General features: G+C 42.8%; 1 protein-coding gene across 7 annotated transcripts in view; it reads left to right on the top strand.

Moving 5' to 3' along the window:
• PPFIA2 (PPFI scaffold protein A2) overlaps window positions 1-21,412 on the top strand; it is a 452,695-nt gene that overhangs the window by 247,423 nt on the left and 183,860 nt on the right. For all 7 annotated transcript variants that reach the window (XM_088454381.1, XM_088454383.1, XM_088454384.1 and 4 more), the window contains one exon: window positions 19,748-19,822. In XM_088454381.1, the coding sequence (XP_088310507.1) occupies window positions 19,748-19,822 (75 nt within the window). The remainder of the gene's footprint in view (window positions 1-19,747; window positions 19,823-21,412) is intronic.

The following is a 21,412-nucleotide window of genomic DNA, read 5'->3' as shown; positions in this document are numbered from 1 at the left end:
AGAGGAAGGAACCACACGAATGCTTGGGATTATGTGTACATATTATGTGGACTGCTGAATTTGCTTTGGGCGCACTTTGTTTTTCAGTGCAAATTTACAATGCAAACATGTCTAATTCCCTGGGCATTGTTAAAATAATGTTCTAAACCTATTTGTTCTGTAGGGAAAATATGTTCTTGAATAAGTAGTAATGAGTAGTGCAATGTTTACTGTTATGAAAGGTGAATCATCAGAAGCCTTAATAATAATATGCATAATAAGGTGCAATAAAGGTATCGTGCAGGTGTAAAATAGCAATTATTCCGGCTGCCCTGGACTCATATTGTGCTTTGTAATTTGTTTAAGTAGAACACAGCATGAACCGCATGCTTCTGCTTGGCTAAAACCAGAGTTGTACTATGTAAATCAGACTTCACAGGCGAGAACATTAGGAGGGAGAGAAAAGATATATTTAGCACAGTTATGAAAGCAGTGCATATGCTCAGCAGTTCCTAACAACAACCTTAAAATCCATTCAATCACCATAACTACCTAAAATCAAAAGGCTTAAAGGCTGAACAGGGTTTGTGTACAGTAAATAAATCAAACAGTTTGGTTCAGTTTGCTGTTACATACTGTAGTCATTATATGTGTATATACATATATATATATGTGTGTGTGTGTGTGTGTGTGTATGTATATGTGTGCGTGTATATATATATATATATATATGTATTAGTCAGGCGCATAAATATTGGGACATTGACAGAATTTTCATATTTTGGCCTCTATTCACCACCACAATGGCTTTGAAATGAAACAAACAAGATGTGCTTGAAATGCAGATTTAATTTGAGGGTAATTACATCCAAATCAGGTGAGCGGTGTAGGAATTACAACGGTTTCTATATGTGCCTCCCACTTTATAAGGGGCCAAAAGTAATGGGACAAACTAAACAATCCTAAATCTAACTTTCACTTTTTAATACTTTGTTGCAGATCCTTTGCAGGCAATTACAGCCTGAAGTCTGGAACGCATAGAAATCACCAGACGTTTCATCCCTGGTGATGCTCTGCCAGGCCTCTACTGCAAATATCTTCATTTCCTGCTTGTTCTTGGGGCATTTTCCTTTCAGTTTTGTCTTCATCAAGTGAAATGCATGCTCAATTGTATTCAGGTCAGGGATTGACTTGGCCATTGCATAACATTCCACTTTTTAGCCTTAAAAAACTCTTTGGTTGCTTTTGCAGTATGCTTCGGGTCATTGTCCATCTGCACTGTGAATTGCTGTCCAATGAGTTCTGAAGCATTTGACTGAATATGAGCATATAATATTGCCCGAAACACTTCAGAATTCATTCTGCTGCTTTTGTCAGCAGTCGCATCATCAATAAATACAAGGGAACCAGTTCCATTGGCAGCCCATACATACATGCCCACGCCATGACACTATCACCACCATGCATCACTGATGAGGTGGTATGTTTTGGATCATGAGCAGTTCCTTTCCTTCTCCATACTCTTCTCTTCCCATCACTCTGGTACAAGTTGATCTTTGTCTCATCTGTCCATAGGATGTTGTTCCAGAACTGTAATGGCTTTTTTAGATGTTGTTTGGCAAACTCTAATCTGGTCTTCCTGTTTTTGTGGCTCATCAATGGTTTACATCTTGTGGTGAACCCTCTATATTCACTCTTATGAAGCCTTCTCTTGATTGTTGACTTTGACACATATACACCTACCTCCTGGAGAGTGTTCTTGATTTGGCCAACTGTTGTGAAGGGGTTTTTCTTCACCAGGGAAATAATTCTTCTGTCATCCACCACAGTTGTTTTCCGTGGTCTTCCGGATCTTTTGGTGTTACTGAGCTCTCCGGTGCGTTCTTTCTTTTTAAGAATGTTCCAAGCAGTTGATTTGGCCACACCTAATGTTTTTGCTATCTCTATGATGGGTTTGTTTTGATTTTTCAGCCTAATGATGGCTTGCTTCACTGATAGTGACAGCTCTTTGGATCTCATATTGAGAGTCGACAGCAACTGATTCTAAATGCAAATGTCACACCTAGACTCAACTCCAGACCTTTTATCTGCTTAATTAATAATGAAATAATGAGGGAATAGTCCACACCTGTCCATGAAATAGCTATTGAGTTGATAGTCCCATTACTTTTGGCCCCTTAAAAAGTGGGAGGCACATACAGAAACCGTTGTATTTCCTACACCGTTCACCTGATTTGGATGTAATTACCCTCAAATTAAATCTAAAAGTCTGCAGTTAAAGCACATCTTGTTTGTTTCATTTCAAAGCCATTGTGGTGGTGAATAGAGGCCAAAATATGAAAATTCTCTCAATGTCCCAATATTTATGCACCTGACTGGACTGTGTGTGTGTGTGTGTGTGTGTGTGTGTGTGTGTGTGTGTGTGTGTGTGTGTGTGTGTGTGTGTGTGTGTGTGTATATATATATATATACATCCTGATGAGAAGTGTGCCCCAGAAGACATACAGCAAACTAATGCTGAAGGAGCTTGAGATAATCGGTACACTCTTGTACAATACCATACATGCTGACTACTTTATGTTTTGTTTTATTAATATAATTATTAACAAACTTAGGTATCTAGTGTTAGCATATTCAGATCAACATTTGCTTAAGAGTGTCTAATAGATTAGTCACTTGTCTTTATCAAGCTCCATTTCACAGGCATTAGTAGTGAACAGTTAGCAGTTGCATATTGGTGTTCTGTAATATTAGTGTCAGCCTCTCCCAGGACTGAATGATGAAGCTAAATTCACTGATTCAATCCAGCTGCTGCTGCTGGAAGCAATACTGTAACTGTATATTCCATGTACAGTATTCAGGCTTTCCCAGTTTTAGTGGGTTTTGAAGGACCCAAGCTGCCCTCAACTCTCCTGTGCTGTTAGGCAGTGAAGTGCAGTCAGGGGAGACAGAGACTCCCCTGTCATACTCCCTCTCCTATCATACTCCCTGTCATGTGCCAGAGTTTTGATATAAAAACTTTGTTTTTATACATGTGTGCCTCCCCAGCCATGGATCTCCCCACACATCACAGCAGTTAGGTCCGCTTTCATTGCACAGTAGCTGTGGGCAAAGCAGATCTTGATTGGAAAGATAAAATTGATGGTAAACCACACACATGGATCTGTATCATATTTATTGTGAAACAAGTGATACAGCATAACATTTCATGATCTTAAGATTTCATCAGATGGTAAAAATTACATATTATTAAAGGTATTATACCTTATAGATGTACTAAACTTTGGGGAGAGATAAAGTGGAGAGAGATAAAGTACCAACCAATTAGCTCCTAACTGTCTGTGTTTGAAAATGGCAGTTAAGAACTGATTGATTGGTACGTTTTCTCTCTCCGCTTTATCAAACTCCAAGGCTTAGTCCATCTCCCCCAAAGGGTCACATGAACAGTAAAAGCCAAAAACATTCAGACTACGATTTGAAATATTCTAGCTTGTAGTCTGTGGGCCATCTCTGAAGTTTGAGGACTTGGCAGATATCATATAATTCTGGAAGGAGGGTAATGAGGTCTTGTTCTTGACTTGTCAAGATACCACAATAGAACATGCAATCTGTTGGCATCACAACATAGGCATATGTTTCATTCCATAGAATCCCTTAACTAGTATACAGTATGTGTATTTATTCTTATATACTAGTGACCTTCCCCGGCTTCGCACTGGAGCAATGTCATTTCGCCAAAGCCACCTGCATCTCATAACCTATACCATGTCACAACAGTCCTCTGCAACTCGCCACAATCCCCTGCTTCTCACTTATGCACTCTACCTCTCACCAGTTTCACCACAAGCCCCCCCGCTGCAGCTGGCTGGGGCCCGGCCACTGGGATGTGCTGTGAAGGGCAGGAGAATTATGAATGAGAGATTTGCAATGCAGCTACTGTAAGCATTATTAAAGGCATGTGCCCCGGGCTGGGGTACCTGTGCATATTTCCACAGCCTCCATGTGCACTCCTCCCCCGCTGCCAAACATGGTAATGAGCAATGTCCTCTTTGCACAATGTACCCTGTATTTCCTGGGCTTCCTGTTGAGCTTCCTTGCCCTGGTGCCCCTGTCTTAGAACAGCGCTGATATTCATGGGAGGTGCGTCCAGTTCACAGAGGGAGTGTGACTGAGTGGGAGCATCACGCTGGAGAGGTAGCACTTCACGGTGGAGGAGTGGTGGTTGGAGTCCACCTGCATGTTCAGCAGGTTACTAACCATCAATATTGATGGTTGCGGTCCAATTTTTGCACCATCGAATGGAAATCATTCAATGGTGTAAGGATGGTGTTGTTTTTGTTTTAATTCATGATAGCATTGCCTCTTTTGGCTCCTTCATGGCTACTATGTCTGCATCAAGGCATCTTCATGGGTTCATTGGAGGCTGTCTCTCACGCTCTGTCTGCCTCAGACATGACCCTGTTCAGTCCCTGAGTCCTTCCACTCTCTAGGCTGCTGCTAAGCAACAGGGCACATTGCTATCTCTAATTGGCTCTCACTGTCTCTTGCTGTTTCAGCACTTTTTCTAGCTCCTATACAGCAACTTGGTACAAGATTTATTTCTGTGACTTCCTCGACCAATGCTGTATAGAATAGTGAAAACCCAATCAAAATCCTTCCAGTGGTTCAATAGATTAGCTAGTGATCAACATCTACAGTAACTTACTGCATGATTCAGTGTTGCTTTGTTACACAGATTAGTAGCTAAAGAACTTTTTATTTTGTGACTTTTACCAAACTGTGTTGCTGCCACCTGGTTAGAGTTTAGAAACAGTCTGTAGTATTAACCATTTACTCATTTAGTATTTAAAGCAATATTACAAAATAGAATTACTACAACATATTATATTCTTAACTTTTCATGGTGTACAATTTAGAACTGACTAGTAACTTGTAAACACATAAATATGTTTTTACAAAGAAATTCTTAAATAATAATTTTTACAGCAACTTTAGGAGAAATACTTTTCAAAAGTAGAATGGTTGCCAGTGTCGGACACACACCTTCTCTATAGTCACGTTGTGCACCCGCAACCTCCCTCTCTTCCCCACCAAGCACTCACTCACATGCTAGACTGTTAGTGAGTGAGGAGGTGGAGCAATTGATATTAATTTGATTTTATTTAAAACTGCATTACCACCTAACTGGCAGAAACTTTTAGTACACTACTTTAAAATTGCTGCAGGGAAGGGGGAGTGAGTGTAATGATCAATAGGAGGCTATAATCTCTGTGATTACCATTTCTAAGAAATACAAATGATATAATAATGTAAACCAGAAGCTGACAAGTAAATAGTATGTCTAAGTGTGTGTGTATAGCTATTGTGGCAAGGACAGGATAGATCTGACATAGTGGTAACACTGCAGGTTGTCAGATCCAGGCCAGGGTTTGTGTGTGTAAGTTTGAGTCTGGAAAGGCAGCTGATTACAGACACCTGTGTGAGGCTGATAAAAGAGCTGCAGAGACACTGGGAAACTGATCCTGATGGTGAAATAGTTGCCACGTTATTGGCCCGTGGGTGACTAGTGTTAGAGATCCTGGACCTGTGAGTCCACTAAAAGAACTGTATTTCTGTTTGGAAGATTCTGTTTACCAGCCTATAACATCTTGCCTGTGAACACTGCACTGTCCTGTATACCTGCTTGTGGTGAGGAAATAAAGCTTATGTTAGATTTTACCTGGTCTATGTGATTCTTGTCACACTAAATACAAGTAAATATGTATTTATAGTATTTAGAACAGCGTTCCTAATTATGTCATAGTTAATGAGAGGCTCAGAAACTGAGTTCCTGCTTCTTCCTGCTGAAAAATAGAACTGAGTTTTTCATTGAAAGTGCTGGCCCTTTAAATTGGGGGTATATGTAGTTTGCATTGATGTCTAAATCTTAAGGCTGACCAGATCTCAAACCGTGCTGTTAATTGAAAATTATCAGTTTCATTTGGTGTTAATTGCTTCTAGCAATTTTAATAATTACTTTTAACAACTTGTTAGCTTGCAAGCTTCCTAGTATATAAATAAAATGAACATGGCTAATAAATTAGATTCAGCTTTAAATGCATCGTGCAATTTTCTCTTTCCCACAAGGTGTATATAAGATACTAGAGTAGCCAAATTGGTCATTTTTATGGGAGAGTAGAATTAATTCATAATTTTAAACCGTAGTTACTTACTTATTTAAAACTGACCGCTTCAGGGAGTGGGGTCGGACTGTAGACCTCTTTAGGCCCCGCCCCCTTTACGGAAAAACTTGCTATTTTCAGATCCACGACACAGGGGCATGGCTAAATGACACGATTCACATCATTTTAGCCCAACCCCCTCCTACGAACCCGCAATTTCCCTGTAAAATCTCCCCATCCTGCCCACTTTACTAGAAAGTTGGTGTGATGTGGGAGATCTGCGTACTCTTCCGGGGGTGCAGGGGATTACCTGAAAAATCGGGACCCTCCCGCATCGTCTGTGAAAGTAGGCAAATATGTTTTATAGTATTCAGCATATAAATCAGCATTTAAAAAAATAAGTAATTTCTAAAAATAGAAATACTTTATTTTTAAAACTTTACTGGTTTGCATTTCTACTTAAAATATGTAAAGAATAGGTGTTATGACAACTTTAAGGGGCCTATTCATTATTGAGGGCCCATTGTCCCCAATAATTAAGTATTCAGCCGCGAGTTGCAGCAATAGATACTTAACTAGCAGTGCAAATCAGTATTGCTCTGAAACACAGCTGTAATCGCGATCCCTAACACTGCTACCAAAGTAGCCGATCATGCCCACTGCGTCCACGTATATGCATGGCCACAAGGTACATAGTGCAAAGGTATCTGATTGGATCCCTCTTTGCAACTCAGGCTTCCTTCCCAAAGGAATATTGCGTTGCTTCCCGCAGGCAAACTCTGATAACTTAACATTTTTAGAGTTTGCTGAATATTAGGTGGCTTTATTCGACCCCTTATAATGAATGGGCCCGTTACAAAAAATGTGGAAACTAGAGTTTCCGCATGTGTAAAGGGCCCATAAGGGATCATAAATAGGCCCCTACTATATATGGGAAGCTGTAATATTCTCCCACATAATGGGCAGGAGGCATTAAGCATCACATTTTGCATGTGATGCATCCCGCCACACATTGCATGCTTGTCGGCGTAAATAAGACCGGCCGGAATGCATTACTAAAATCGCAAAGGACAGCTCTCCCAGTAAGAGCTGTCCTTTGCGAGAGAGGGGTAGTCGTGAATAGAAGCCCATAGGTTTCTATTGGGCAACACCATCTAAAAATGGTGTTGCCCACCGCATCCAAGCCCTGGAATGTATCATATTCCGGAGCTTGGTGCATACGCGTGAGCGGCCAAACCTATGAAAACGTCATTTTCGGAGGTTTGACCGCAAAAAAACACAATAATGCAACCCGCCCAATATTCTGTAGTATTGTTTGAGAGAAAGACAATTGATATGTACTGTACAAACTATACAAAGTAATAAACTGCCTATAATATGTAACACACAAACAAGCTTCTAAAAGTCGCCTTTTTTTAGGTTTTCTATTTATAAACCACCTTATTAATGATAGTAAATTATTAATATATATCTGGTGGGTGGGGTAACTCCTAGAATTGTGTGCTTTAACGCTTTCAAGTTAGATCTGCAACATAAATATCCAAGAGGTTCTATCATAGAATGCTTCTGCAAAGAGCCTCCCATAACAATCAGAAGGAGTGGTGGGCTCCTGGAAAGAAATTATTCAACCTGTTTTATAGGTGGCACGGCTTGTGAATAATGAATGCAATACCTACAGTGTTTGAATTAGGGATGTGCACCAGACCATTTTTGCTGGATTTGGTTCTGATTCGTCGTCCGGCTTTGGATTTGCAAAACCTGCCGTGACTGGATTGGATTGTACGATGTGCCACAAGATCTATCGTGCAGGATCTAAAGATTTGTCAATCTTTAGATTGTGCAGGATAGCAGGCAGATGCTTGCACGGATCAGGGATATTCGTGATGCATGCATCTGTCTGTAAAAAAATAAACACAGATGCACGGACGAGATCCATGAGACCCATTCATGCTGCTGTGTTTAAACCCCCCCCCCCCCCCCCAAAAAAAAAAAAACAGCATGATCCCTCCCCCAAAAGAGCAACCAGCCCTGGGTTTTAGTGACCCAGTGCTGGTTGTGCAAAATAGGGGGACAAACGATGTAGGGGTCCCCCATACTTAAGCACAGCCAGTACTGGACTAGTCACAACCAGCCCTGGTTGCCAAAATATGGGGACAAACGACGTAGGGGTCCTCCGTATTCTGCGCAACCAGCACTGGGCTCTGGTCTGGTTCTGGAAATACAGGGGGAAAAAATTTGTAGGGTCCCCTGTATTATCCAGAACCTGCACCAGACTTTTTCTAGTGGGGGGGACTAATGCCACAGCCAGGGGAGCCCTTTCACCGGACCCGCCAGCCAAAGCATTAACCCTGACCGCTAGTCAGCCCAGGTCGGGGATCCCTGAGGAGCTGGGGCCGCCCAATAAAGGGATCCCCCCTCACCAGGGCACCCCTGGCCTAGGCTGATAGCTTGGGGCTATCGCCGCCACCCCTGGGCAGTGGGTGGCGTGTTGCTAGTGTAAGTGTTGTGTAAAAAAAAATAGGAGTATAAACATTGTCTTTACAGCAGAACTGCAGGTTCCAGCAACCTCCCCCGTATGCTGCTACTTGGAGAACCACAAGTACCAGCATGCGGGGCATTAAGGGCCCGCTGGTACCTGTAGTTCACCTGTAAAGAAATGTTTAAATAAACACAATACACCCACACCGTGATATTAAAGTTTTAATACATACATACATACATACATACATACATACATACATACATACACACTCATACACACACACTCACCTACATTACCTGGACTGGTTCACTTCTCCCCGTACGCATCCATGGTCTTGGTAAAACAAAATAATGAGTAACGCGATCCACGCAACAGGCAACAACCATGATGGTTTCCTCCCAAATAAAAGAGCTCAGACGCGGCTTCTGCCTTTGTAGAGCCATATCTGAGTGTTCATTGGCTGAGAGAGGTCAGCCCCCGCCAGTGCTGGTTGCGCAGAATACAGGGGACCCCTACGTCGTTTGTCCCCCGTATTTTGCACAACCAGCACTGGGTCACTAAAACCCGAGGCTAGTTGCTGCTTTGGGGGAGGGATCACGCTAGTTTTTTTTTTTTTACACAGTTCTATTCATTTTTATTAGACACAGATGCACGGACGGGGATCCGTCCATGCATTTGTGTCTTCATGCATGCAGCACGGAAGTCCTTGTCTGCAAGCATTGTATCCAGTCACGGCGCTTCATGTAGAGCCTAACTCTTGCGAGAATCTGACGTCAGGAGGATGACGTTCGGCCTCGCAGTGGGATCCGAGTTAGGCGGGAACACCCGAGCCGCAGCTCGGGTAGATTCGGATCCCCGATGTTCGGATTACACAGAATCCGAAGCACTCATTTCTAGTTTGAATTCAACGCAAAGCATATTGTAAATATATAGATACGTTTTATACTGTATATAGAACATTCTGCAGTAGTTTTAGCAACTGTACTTTGCGGAACAAAAGCATGAAAATTTAAATAACTGTTCAAGACATTCAGATCTGGATGTCATCTAGCGCTTTACTTTTTGCCTCTCATTTTACTTGACTTGAAACCAAATTCTGTTGTGATTTTATAATATGCTCATTGTACTTCCCTTCCCCACCTTCACTCTCTTTTCACTGTGTAACCCTGCCCTGTTTATATATTAAAAATATAATGAAAGTAGGGATGGACATCAGAAGCCCGGCATCGAATGTTTGCCGGGCTTCTGACTTCGAATCCAGCCATGCTATGGTAACTAGCTATCGCGACCATTACTAATAATACTTTAAAATTTTACTTTATTGTCATTGACGGCACGAATGATGTCAACGAAAAACCAAACAGCACTGTACCACATAATAAAACAGGCAGCAATTACATTACTATTTAAACAGCATTAATCAATCAGAAATTTAAATCAAACATTTAACATACGCACTGCAGTAGGGAAAAAACTATTATGCAAACGTTTTGTGCGAGTGCGCACAGCTCTGAAATGCCTATTAGATGGCAGTTTCTCAAAAAGAGCATGGTTAGCATGACTGGGATCTGCTAGAATAGATCTAGTTTTCTTCAGGAGCCTTTTTTCATATATCTCCTGAGTGCGTGGTAGCACAACTCCGATAATTCTACTAGCCGTCCCAACCACCCGATCCAACGCCCTACGTTCAGCCACAGTTCAATTCCCGTACCAAGCAACAATCCCTTAAGTCAAGATACTTACCACAATGCTCTGTTAAAAATTTAGAAGGGTCCATCTACTCACACACGCTAATCTTAAGCGACGCAGAAAAAAACAGGCGTTGATGTGCCTTCTTAGCCATAAACACCATGTCAAAGTAATCAAAATAAAAAAAAATAAAACAAGTTAAAAGAAGACACTACCTCAATGGTCAAACCACGTAAACAAACAAGGGCCTTTATAGGAACACTACATTTCCTGAAGTCGACAATAATTTCCTTTGTTTGCTCCACTCAAACATAGATAGACTGAGACGCACAATCATGGGTGAACAATGAATACAGAGCTGGGCTCAAGACACACCCCTATGGGACTCCAACATTCAGCACCAACTCCTTGGAACTGGATTTCCCCATCTTGACCATCTGAGATCTATCAGATAAAAAATTGAACAGCCATCTACAAGCAAACCCATTTAAACCCAGCTTAGTATTCAGAGCACTAGGGTCCTGCTCGCTCTGAATCAGGGCAGATTTAAAAAAAAAAAATCCGCCTCCATGCCGCTCGCATAGCTGTGGGTGACCACCAGTGGCGGGCTGGGCCGGGGGGCAGGGTACCATGTGCCCCCTCGGCCGCAGCGTCATGCGGGCCGCAGGCAATCTGTCACCGCGTGTGTAGCGCTGACTGGACAGAGTTCGGTCAGCGCTACATAAGTGACAAACACACAGCCGCCGGCACCTGCAGCTGTGTGTTTGTTTTGATCAGCAGCCAATGAGAGTCTGACAGACTCTCATTAGCTGCTGCTGCGCCCACTGCGGGAGCCGCTCCATCTTCCGGCTCCCGCAGTGGGCAATGGGAGAGGCGTCATGATGTCATGACGTCTCTCCCATAATGCAGAGCGATTCGGCCCGGGAAGGACAGACGGAGGAGCGGATGGCGACGGCGGGAGCGGGGATTCAGGTAAGTGGTTTTTTGTTGTTTCTTTTTTTATTACTTGTGTCTACTGGGGGAGGGGCGCGCACTACAAGGGGGGTACTACTACTACTGGGGGCACTGCAAGGGTGGACTACTACAAGGGGGGGGACTACTACAAGGGGGGCAATACAGGGGGGGGACTACTACAAGGGGGGGGACTACTACTACTGGGGGCACTACAAGGGGGGAACCACTACTGGAGGCACAGCAAGGGGGAGGACTACTACTACTGGGGGCAATACAAAGGGGGAACCACTACTGGGGGCACTACAAGGGGGAACCACTACTGGGGGCACTACAAGGGGGGACCACTACTGGTGGCACTGCAAGGTGGAGACCACTACTGGGGATTGTTACTGGGGTGACTACAACTGGGGGGACTACTACTGGGGGCACTACAAGGGGGGGGACTACTACTGGGGGCACTACAAGGGGGGGACTACTACTACTAGGGGCACTACAAGGGGGGACTACTACTACTAGGGGCACTGCATAGGGGGGAGGGGACTACTACTAGGGGCACTACATAGGGGGGAGGGGACTACCACTGGGGGCACTGCATCGAGGGACCACTGCTGGAGGCTCTATAAAAAGGGCAATACTGGGGGTACTGCATAGGGGGGAGACTGCAACTGGGGCCACTATTTAAGGGGCACTGCATGGGGGGTGGACTGCTACTGGGGGCACTATATAAGGGGCACTGCATAGGGGGTACCACTACTGGGGGCTCTATAGAAGGGGCTTACTACTGGGGGCACAAGGGGCACTGCACAGGGGGGATCACTACTGGGTGCACTGTATAAGGGGCACTGCATAGGGAGGATCACTACTGGGGGCACTACTGGAGGCCTGCATAAGGGGGTCCTCTCCTGGGGCACTGCATATGGGCACCATGACGGGGCTGCCCTATATTTTTATTTTTACTTTACATTAATCCCATATGGACCCACCTCCTCCCTGGGACACTTGAGGGGAGGGTGGGGGGCGCGCCGTAGCATACACGTTCTTCGGGCACCATGGCTACACGCTGCTCCTCTGCCAGGGTCGCCTGCATGCATTTGCCCCCCAGGCTAAAAGTTGCCAGCCAGTCCCTGGTGACCACCCACAGCTTGTGCGGGCGGCATGGCGATGGTCACGATTATCGCGATCATCGGGCTTGCGACGAGATCCTTGTAGTAGGGTCTCATCCACCGCAAGCCCCAGTGAACTTCCTGCTCTAATAGAGCAGGACGTTCACTACTGACATCACGTGTGATGTCAGTAGGGCCGCCCACAAACAGCAGGCGTTCCTTCAGGAGAGCCTCCGTTTGTGCAGCCATCCCCCCCCCGACCTGCCTACAAAACGAGGCGAGCTGTCAATCAACATCGACAGCTGTCCCGTTTTGCTGTGAGCCCCGACCGAGTGAAGTTCTCACTCGCTCCAGGGCTTGCGCACGTACAGTGCGCACTGCCCGACCATCAACCCGCTTGCGAACGCTATGCACTCGCGAGCAGGTCTGAATCAATAATGTTAAATGCTGAACTAAAATCTACAAATAAAATTATTGCATAGGTTTGCCTAATTTCTAAATGAGATTGCACATGTTGCAAAACAGTTAGGATAGTATCTTCAGTTGAACAATTAGCCCTAAAGGCAAGCTGCCACGGGTCAAAGCCCGCTACGAAGTGAGACTTTGAGTCAATACTAGATAGTATAACCATCGTGATGGCTATACTTGAGTGCAAAAATGGGGCGGAGCCTCTGAAAAAGGTGACTGAGCCTTGTGGCACCCACGTGGGGGCGTGCCCAGTACTCTCCAAAATGCTGGGCTGCCTCCAGGCTCCCCCTACACTGAGATGCTATGCACATAGTTTATTCGTTTTACAATAATAAACCATTTAAACTTCTTTCACAGATTTTGACAAAATGAGAAGATCAGAAAAACCTTCTTGTGGAATATTATGTGCTAAGCTTCACAATTATTTTTAGTTTAAATGTCAAAGAAAATGAAAATCAGAATTAGTAGAACTATGATTAGTGTAAACAAAAGTAAGCATCTTCATATCAAAAAGTCTTTCTACACATTGTAAAATGTTTGCCTTGATGACAAAATCTAAAAATTAATTTTAGAAAATGTTGCAGAAAATAATAAATGTATATCATGGGGGGAAAAAACCCCACAGAGATTAATTTATCATATTTTCCATATTGTAATAATATTATCCATGTGCCTGTACCAAAAGGGCATTCTGAATTAGAAATACACTGATAATAGTACGAAAGGAGGAAGGGCTGGACTGCGCACCCTAATTTTAAACCTAATAAGAGGTGCTATCACACTGAGATGTAGTGCCATACAGAAAAAAGAAAATGCAGGTGCATTCCCTAAGCACTAAGAGCCAGATTTACGCAATAGCGATTACACATGCAGTCGATTGATTGTTTGCCATTGCGCATGCACACAAGCTGCACTGTGCGTGCGCAGTGATCACATTGCTATAAAGTAACTAATCACAAAGTGAATGACAGGCTGTCAACGATTGCATATGCAGCATGAGAGCTCTCTGCGTGTGACGAGACTTGCCGTTTCTGGTGAGACCTGCTGTAAATGTGCATGATAGGCCGATGTGCATCGATGGTACCGATTGTGTACGCAGAAGTGCGAGGCTGAACGGATATGAGAAAGCAGCAGTGGGCGTCTTTATGCTGGCTGAGCTGTGGCAGGCGTTAGCAATTGCGATCTGCACTGAATGAGGCCCTAAGAATACTGATAACCAAAATATTTTTAATTAACTCTGCATTTAACATTGAGTATAAATAATAAGGATCCCTACTAATTGAAAACTCCTAAGGGAAGGTGGGAGGGGTGCTAGTCAAAGCAGAAGGAGTTTCAGCCTTCAAGTGTACAATGTACATACAATTACAGTGTACTTTCTTTTAAACCTCTCACCCAAACTGTGAATATGGGCTGCAATTAGCAAATAAGGAATGACCCAAATTTAGTAATCAATAATTGTATTAAATATGTTATTGGCATCACAAAACGTATTATTGGCATGGATAAACAAAATTAAAAAACTAAATAAAACCATTTTTACTATTGTAGACAATATTTGATGATAATGAAACATCAAAATAGTATAAATCATAGTATCACAAGATAAAAGGAGGCATAAAAATAAACAAAAACAAATTAACATTTTCACTAGCAATAGCAATTTGTGGTGGTGTGACAAATATGTGTTTTGTTTGTAATTTATGCTGGATTTGCAATACCCTATCCTAAGTAATAATTTAAGCCATGTGACCCACCTTAGCCTTTATGGTGGTGTCCTTAGTAATCAGACAGGAATTTGTACCAAATAAATCAGTATTTATTATGGTTTGTGTCTTGGGGTAAAAACCTTGCCTTTCTGCTATGGTGTGTAAGGAGTGTGTTGCTGAAGAGAAGAATTGGGACAAGAGTATCTCCTTCTAGACACACCATTAAGAGGTAACATCAGTGCCTGTGATCCATATACCACAACATCATAAATAAAATATATTTATTTGAAGTACCACAAGTACCCAATAGAATTTGACACTCAGTATATGGAATTTATGACTAGCATCATCAAAAACTTCTCCAAGTCCTTCATCAAAATCTCGAACACGAATATATTTCACATCCCCACCTTTCATGTCATTTAGAATCACTCCACTCTATACAGTCCCACTGGTATAGTTTCTCCCCCCACCCTTATATGTTTCTCTTTTGCAGTTTCACTCACCCTCTTTTTCCCTAGTTCTACTGAAAACTGGTCATCATTGAGCAAAGGCACAGACTTTTTTTTTTTTTTATATCTCCACATTTTTTACCTTTTCTACTTTGTTTTTTATTTAAGTTTTTGAATGATCAATGTTATTTCAATCTATATGCCTTGTGTTTAGTTACTCTGAACCCTAATAAACAATTGCTTAAAAAAATAGACACACCTCATTCTATATTCAGCATGAAGCGGTGTAATTAAGCAGAAACCAGTAAGGGTTCACAAATACTGTCATTCATTTGAAATATACTGCTATAATAATTCATCCTCACTAATACCATACTCAGGGCCAGCTCCAGGGGTAGCCACGCCCTGTGCTGGCTTGGTGTAAAGCACTTCTAGTCGCACGTGGTCGAAACTTGGGGCATGTTCGAATTGCCATAGGCCACGCCCCCTAACTGCCGGTATTTGGGGGTGTTCCCGCATGGCACGCCTCCCTTGTAACATCAGGTTGGGGGAGAGCGCAGCACTCCTTCACTAGCTGGGGTCCCCCCAGCCCTCTCCCGGCACTGAATGGATGCCGCGCAGCATCCATTCAGCTACTCCGAGGTCCGGCACCGCTGCATAGTTGCGGCGGTGGGAGTTCCCAACCTCCCAACCAGACCACCCGCCGTACACTTCGGCCCATGGGTGGAACAGCGAAACAGTGCTGTCCCGCTGAAAGTGGGATGTTGGGAGGGGGTGCGCTCTCTATGGGGTGGCGCCCCTGTTCGACCGCACTGGTTGCACGCCTCAAGAGCCGGCCCTGACCATAGTAAACACCTATTTATATGTACTTTGTGGGCAAGTGTATGATATGTACAGGATATATTTACAGGATATCAATGTATCAATCCTCTGAAAACAGTTATTTTATTACGGCTTTATTTTGTGCTTTGGGCTATTTAACAAGGGGGTAACACAACAAATATTAGATCCATCTCTGGTATGCGCAGTAGCTCAGTCTGTGTGTTGGTAACTCATTCTTGCTACATGGCCTAAAGAGAGCATTTCAAATCACTGCAATATGCAGCAATGAGGAAAGCTAATTTTCAGGATTTCAGTGTAAAATTTGCTAAATATGCCCTTATATACCAATCAATGTTTGCATATACAGTATGTGTAGAAACATTCAAATCCTGCGTAGAGTACCAGATTATACAATTTACTATACCGTGGTGCTACTTAAATGTATATTCTGGAGAAGTCTGCAAATCATACTTTACTCCAAAAATTAAGCAGTGAATGGGCTTATGTTCAGTTTTTTTTTTGTTAATGTTAAAATTGATGCCTTGCACAATGTAGGATGCAAATACCAAAGATCACCAAATACAAGATCAAATTACACATACAGCCGATCACTTTATCTTAAGGATAGACTCATCTTCAGTTACTGTAGTTGCCATAGCAACACTTCTTTCATCTCCAGGATCATTCCCAGTAAGAAATAAAAACATGAGTGATAATCCCACACAATTAAGAGTAGTCTGATTTGGATCATTTATAAAAATATGACACATGTTTTTGTAAAGTTGATATCCACCGTGCCGTTTAAGCAGATGTCTCCAGCTTGTATACTAAATCTGAAGAAAAAGCTGAGGGCCTGATGTTTTTAGAAATTAAAATTGACACACTTCATGGTGTGTTCTTATCTGCCTTCAAATTTTATGAGCTTGTCACAAAATGTACACAATATAGAAGGAGTAAATGACTATTCTTATCTGTCATACAGGGTATCGGCTTATTATGTATGAATAATAATAAGTTCCTTTTAGAAAAATAATACATTCTATACTCCTTTCTCACTATTGTTTGGTGTGTGTCTATCTGTAATGCATATCTCCCAACTGTCCCGCATTCAGCAGGACAGTCCCGTTTTTCTGGGACTGTCCCACCCACGGACCGCAGTGTCCCGCGGTGGGGGGGAAGTTGGGAATAGCACAAACCGCTGCTATGCAGAGCAGCGGGTGTGCAGGAGGAGAACAGATGCCGTGCGCATGCGCAAGGCATCTGTTCTCATGTGAGTGGCCTTCCTGGGAGCTGCCTAGCACCCCGGAGAGTGCTGGGCATGCCCCCAAAGTGACAAACGGGGGAAGCCGCGAGGCTCTGCCTCGTTTTCAACAGACCACCACCTTTACTTAGACCATGCCCCCTTTTCGGTCGCGCGAATTTATCATCAAGCGCCGATGGTTTCCAGTTAAGTAGGTTTCAAATTTGCTGCAAGTTGTGGCAGCCAGTTCCAAAGTACCAGAGAAATTAAGTATTGCTCCGGTTCTGGGACAGCTACTCTGAAAAGCAGCTGTCCCGTGATTCCTAGCACTGCCATGTTTGCCAGTAATAATTAGCGGCAAAAGTTTACATGAACAGGCAGGGACATATTAAGGGGGGGACACAGGGTGGCGAGTACTGCTGGACCCGTCTCAGGTCCTTTCCCTGTGGAGGAAGCTGCTCTAACCCAACTGCAATAGATACCGCAATGCTGCTGCCACCAGAGGTTAAAGATGAGCAAAATCTGTCCCTGCGCTGCCCGACAGGAGGCTCCCGAGTCTGCCCCCGCTGGAAGAGTGCAGGTAGGACCTGCTCTGCTGCTGCCTCATGGAGGTTGGGGGGACAAAAGTGCACACATAGCGGGGACAGCCAAAGGGACGGAGCTGACGAGGAGGAGGGCCTCCCTGCCTTAAGTGCCTCTGGCCCCCCGAAGGCTTAACACGGCCTTGCTGACAGGCAGTGCAAGTGCACATGTGTGAACATACATACAGAGTGGGCCACAGTTAGTGGACGGCAATGGCGTATCTATAATGGGTGCAGAGTGTGCGGTGCACATGGGGCACTGGGTTCAGGTGGGCCCACACCATGCACCCATATAATTAGTATGCTTACATCTCCAGAGTCCTACATCGGCTGGTTCTGTAGACTTTATTCACTGGAAAAATGGCTCAGCGGCCATTTTCCCAGTACAGCAAGAAGTAGCCATAAAATGGCGTTACTTCCACAATTAAACTGCAAAAACTTTCAGCTTTTGGAGTTTGATGAATATGCGACAGCTACATACATCTGGCCACTGATGGTGAATTAGTTGCTTCACACAATGCAGTTTCCACATGTGTAATGGGCTTGTTCAGGGTAATAAATAGGTCCCTTAATAACGTAAGTGTATATATAGCAACTCCATGTATGACCAACTGTGACAGTGATATACACAGTACAATATTTAACATTGTACAATATATATGCTTAGCACAAACCTCACTACAGGCTATTATCTTCTGTCATAATCAATTTATGAAGTGTTTATACAGGGTTAGTCAATAATCTTTCTAAAAGTAAACCTGGTATAATGAAATATATACCAGTGATGTTGATAAAAGTAGTTTCCTGGAGCTTTCACATTTTGAAAGGATTCATTGCGTTATGTATCCTGCTCTTACTGGCTGTCTAGATTTGCCCTGTTAGCAAACAGTTGGGGCTTGTATACAAGTCCTGGAACAGTTAGAACAGATATGCATATTGAGCTTTAACAGAAAGGAGATTGGTATAGGCACAACCTACTTTAGTCTGTGTCCAGGTGTTCATTAATGGGTTGTGGATACTAACATGATATTCTAGAAAGAAGAAAAATGATGGACTGCCCAGCCCAAGTCTGGTTAACTGACTTAGGATGCTTACCGAAATGGTCCAGGAACTCTGTTACTGAAGAAGAGGGGGCCAGACAGCTTTGATGTTGTAACTGTAGACATATCGGATTCAGAATTTTCAACGAAGGTTCTAAATTCTATTGTACACTAAGCATCTATCCTGAGATTCTGAGACACAAAGAGTCTCCATCAAAAACTACTGGGAGAAGTGTTATCTCTTAATTGAATCTCAAGGTTAAGCCCTTGCTTCAATTCTTGTTTGCTTTGTTTGTTTGTTTGTTTGTTTGTTTGTTTTTTTAATACTTTGACTATTATATAATAACTTGGACCTCAAACCTTTTGTGAAATCAGCTTTAAAGTACTGGAGACAGTGCCATTAAAAAGCAGATGAATTCTGTTCAGGATTCTGATGCAGAGCATTGGACTCGTAAGTAAATATTGTATTGTAGTGGTAGGTTTTGTACTAATATGTCTGAGGCCATAAAGGACTAAAAATGTATTCTTCTGCCACATGCTTCTCCATAACATTTCCTAAAGTTATTTGTGGATATCAGTAAGTAGGAGCTGTTCTTATAATAATTTTTTCCATTTATAAAGTTGTTGGATTTATGTTGTTCATATATATATATATATATATATATATATATATATATATATATATCTCTTTTCTCCCACAACAAATTTCTCACAGTTAAAATACTTGATAAAAATTGATAGTTAAAAAAAAAAAGTATATAAACGTAATGGTTGACACTTTGATCCATAATAATGTATCGAAATTGAATTAAGTGTTACAGCTATCTGATTATATGTTTTTTTTTCAAGAGCAAACCTTAACTGCGTTCACTGAAAACCTATAATTGGCATGTTATTTACAGCAAAAATAGTTATACTAAAAAATACAACTAAGTTTGTTTTTTGTCTTAAATATTTTTGTTGGTGCTCTTGAGGAGATTCAGATAAAACAAAAGTAAATGTATGTATTCTTCTTACTCAACAGAGGCATACAAAAATTTTGTTACTGCACATTTTGGTTTTTCTTCTAGGTAAGGGAACGGCTGAGGGTTTCTTTAGAAAGAGTCTCTGCACTGGAAGAAGAACTAGCTGCTGCCAACCAGGAGGTAAAAATAAAATGATTTATCCCTTTAAGTTACAATATATAACTTGTGAAGCATTAGGGCCTGCAGCACGTCTTTTGAAACTGTCAACAAATAAATTAATTAGATTTTGCACAGATCATTGGGCATAGCCCAATGGGACTTGATATGAGAGACAGATATTTATGAGATCCCTTCCCATTAGTGGAAACATCCTACAAACCATGGTGAAATGATCTTATAGGCTGTATCCATCACCATCTTCATGAAACCGAGTAATACCAACTTATCAGTGAGTTAGAGGATTAAAAATGCTGCTTCACTTCAATAATTTTACCGAATTTCAAAGTTTAAAGCAGTTTTTCTACTTACTCTACTTTTAAGCTTTTAGAATACAAATATTTATGAGATGACATCACATGAGAAACAGTCTCATTTAATTTTTTTTGTGGGTCTTCTAAGAGTACCCTTCGTATCAATCATAGCATCAGGACCGAGCCAACCATTAAGCGAGCAGAGGCAGCAGCACTTAGAACACAGATGTACTGTATCAAAGCTCCACAAGAGATAAAGTAGAATGAGATAAAGAACCAACCAACCTTTCATTTTTTTTAAACAAAGCTTGTAAAATAGCAGTTAGAAGCTAATTGGTTAGTACTTTATCTCTCTCCAAGTTTTAATACATCTCCCCCTGAATGAGAGAGAGACTCATTCATCCAGTCCGCATGTAGCACTGGCTACTGACATGAAGTTGAAGCAGGAATGTGACCATTGGCTGTGAAGTCACGGAGCCACACTTCCAGCCCCTGTCCTTCCCCACCTTCTACCTACTGTAATATTTTAATATTACTTGACTATCTTCAGCATGACTTTATTAAAAGCTATATGAATATGTTCAAAACATGCTTATTGCAGGTGCTTTCACCATTTTAAAATGGCTGCAGAAGGGTGTGTGAGCAGTAGGTCCAATCAAAAGCTACAATATCCGTGTTAGTTACATCGTTTTGCCTCCCCTCCCCCATTCATCATTCCTCCCCTAGTAGCATCACACAGCCCTAGTTTTTAGCTGAATACCAGAGCACAGAGAAAAATGGATGCATGAAGCAGCTCCCGGGGCTTCAGAGAGGGAAACAGTCTACTTAGCTTCAGGTTCGGTATGAGTTCCCGGCGGTCGGGATGATGCGGGTCAGAATACCGACAGTGACATCCTGACAGTGGTAGGTAAGTATACTACCACTAACCCTACCCTAACCCTCCCTCCCCGGTTCCTAATCCTAACCTCCCTCCCTAGTGCCTAAACCTAACATTCCCCTCACCACATCTTAAACCTAACCCTCCCCCCTTAGTGCCTAACCCTCTCTCTAGTGCCTAAGTCTAAACCAGGGGTCTTCAACCTTTTTGGCCCTACAGCTGCTGTGGAACTACACATCCCAGCAAGCCCTGCCACCGTTTTGATATAACAGCATGCTAAAACTGTGGCAGGGCATCCTGGGATCTGTAGTTCCACAGCAGCTGGAGGGCCAAAGGTTTGAAGACCCATGGTCTAAACCTAACCCTCCGCTAATCCCCAAAACTTACCTTCGGGATGCCGGCGGTCGGGAGCCAGGATCCCGC

Source organism: Taudactylus pleione, unplaced genomic scaffold (assembly GCF_031769625.1).
Source record: "Taudactylus pleione unplaced genomic scaffold, aTauple2 ptg000040l, whole genome shotgun sequence".
Classification (NCBI taxonomy): domain Eukaryota; kingdom Metazoa; phylum Chordata; class Amphibia; order Anura; family Myobatrachidae; genus Taudactylus; species Taudactylus pleione.
The sequence above is the reverse complement of the archived record's forward strand: the minus strand, read 5'-3'. Positions and strand labels throughout refer to the sequence as shown.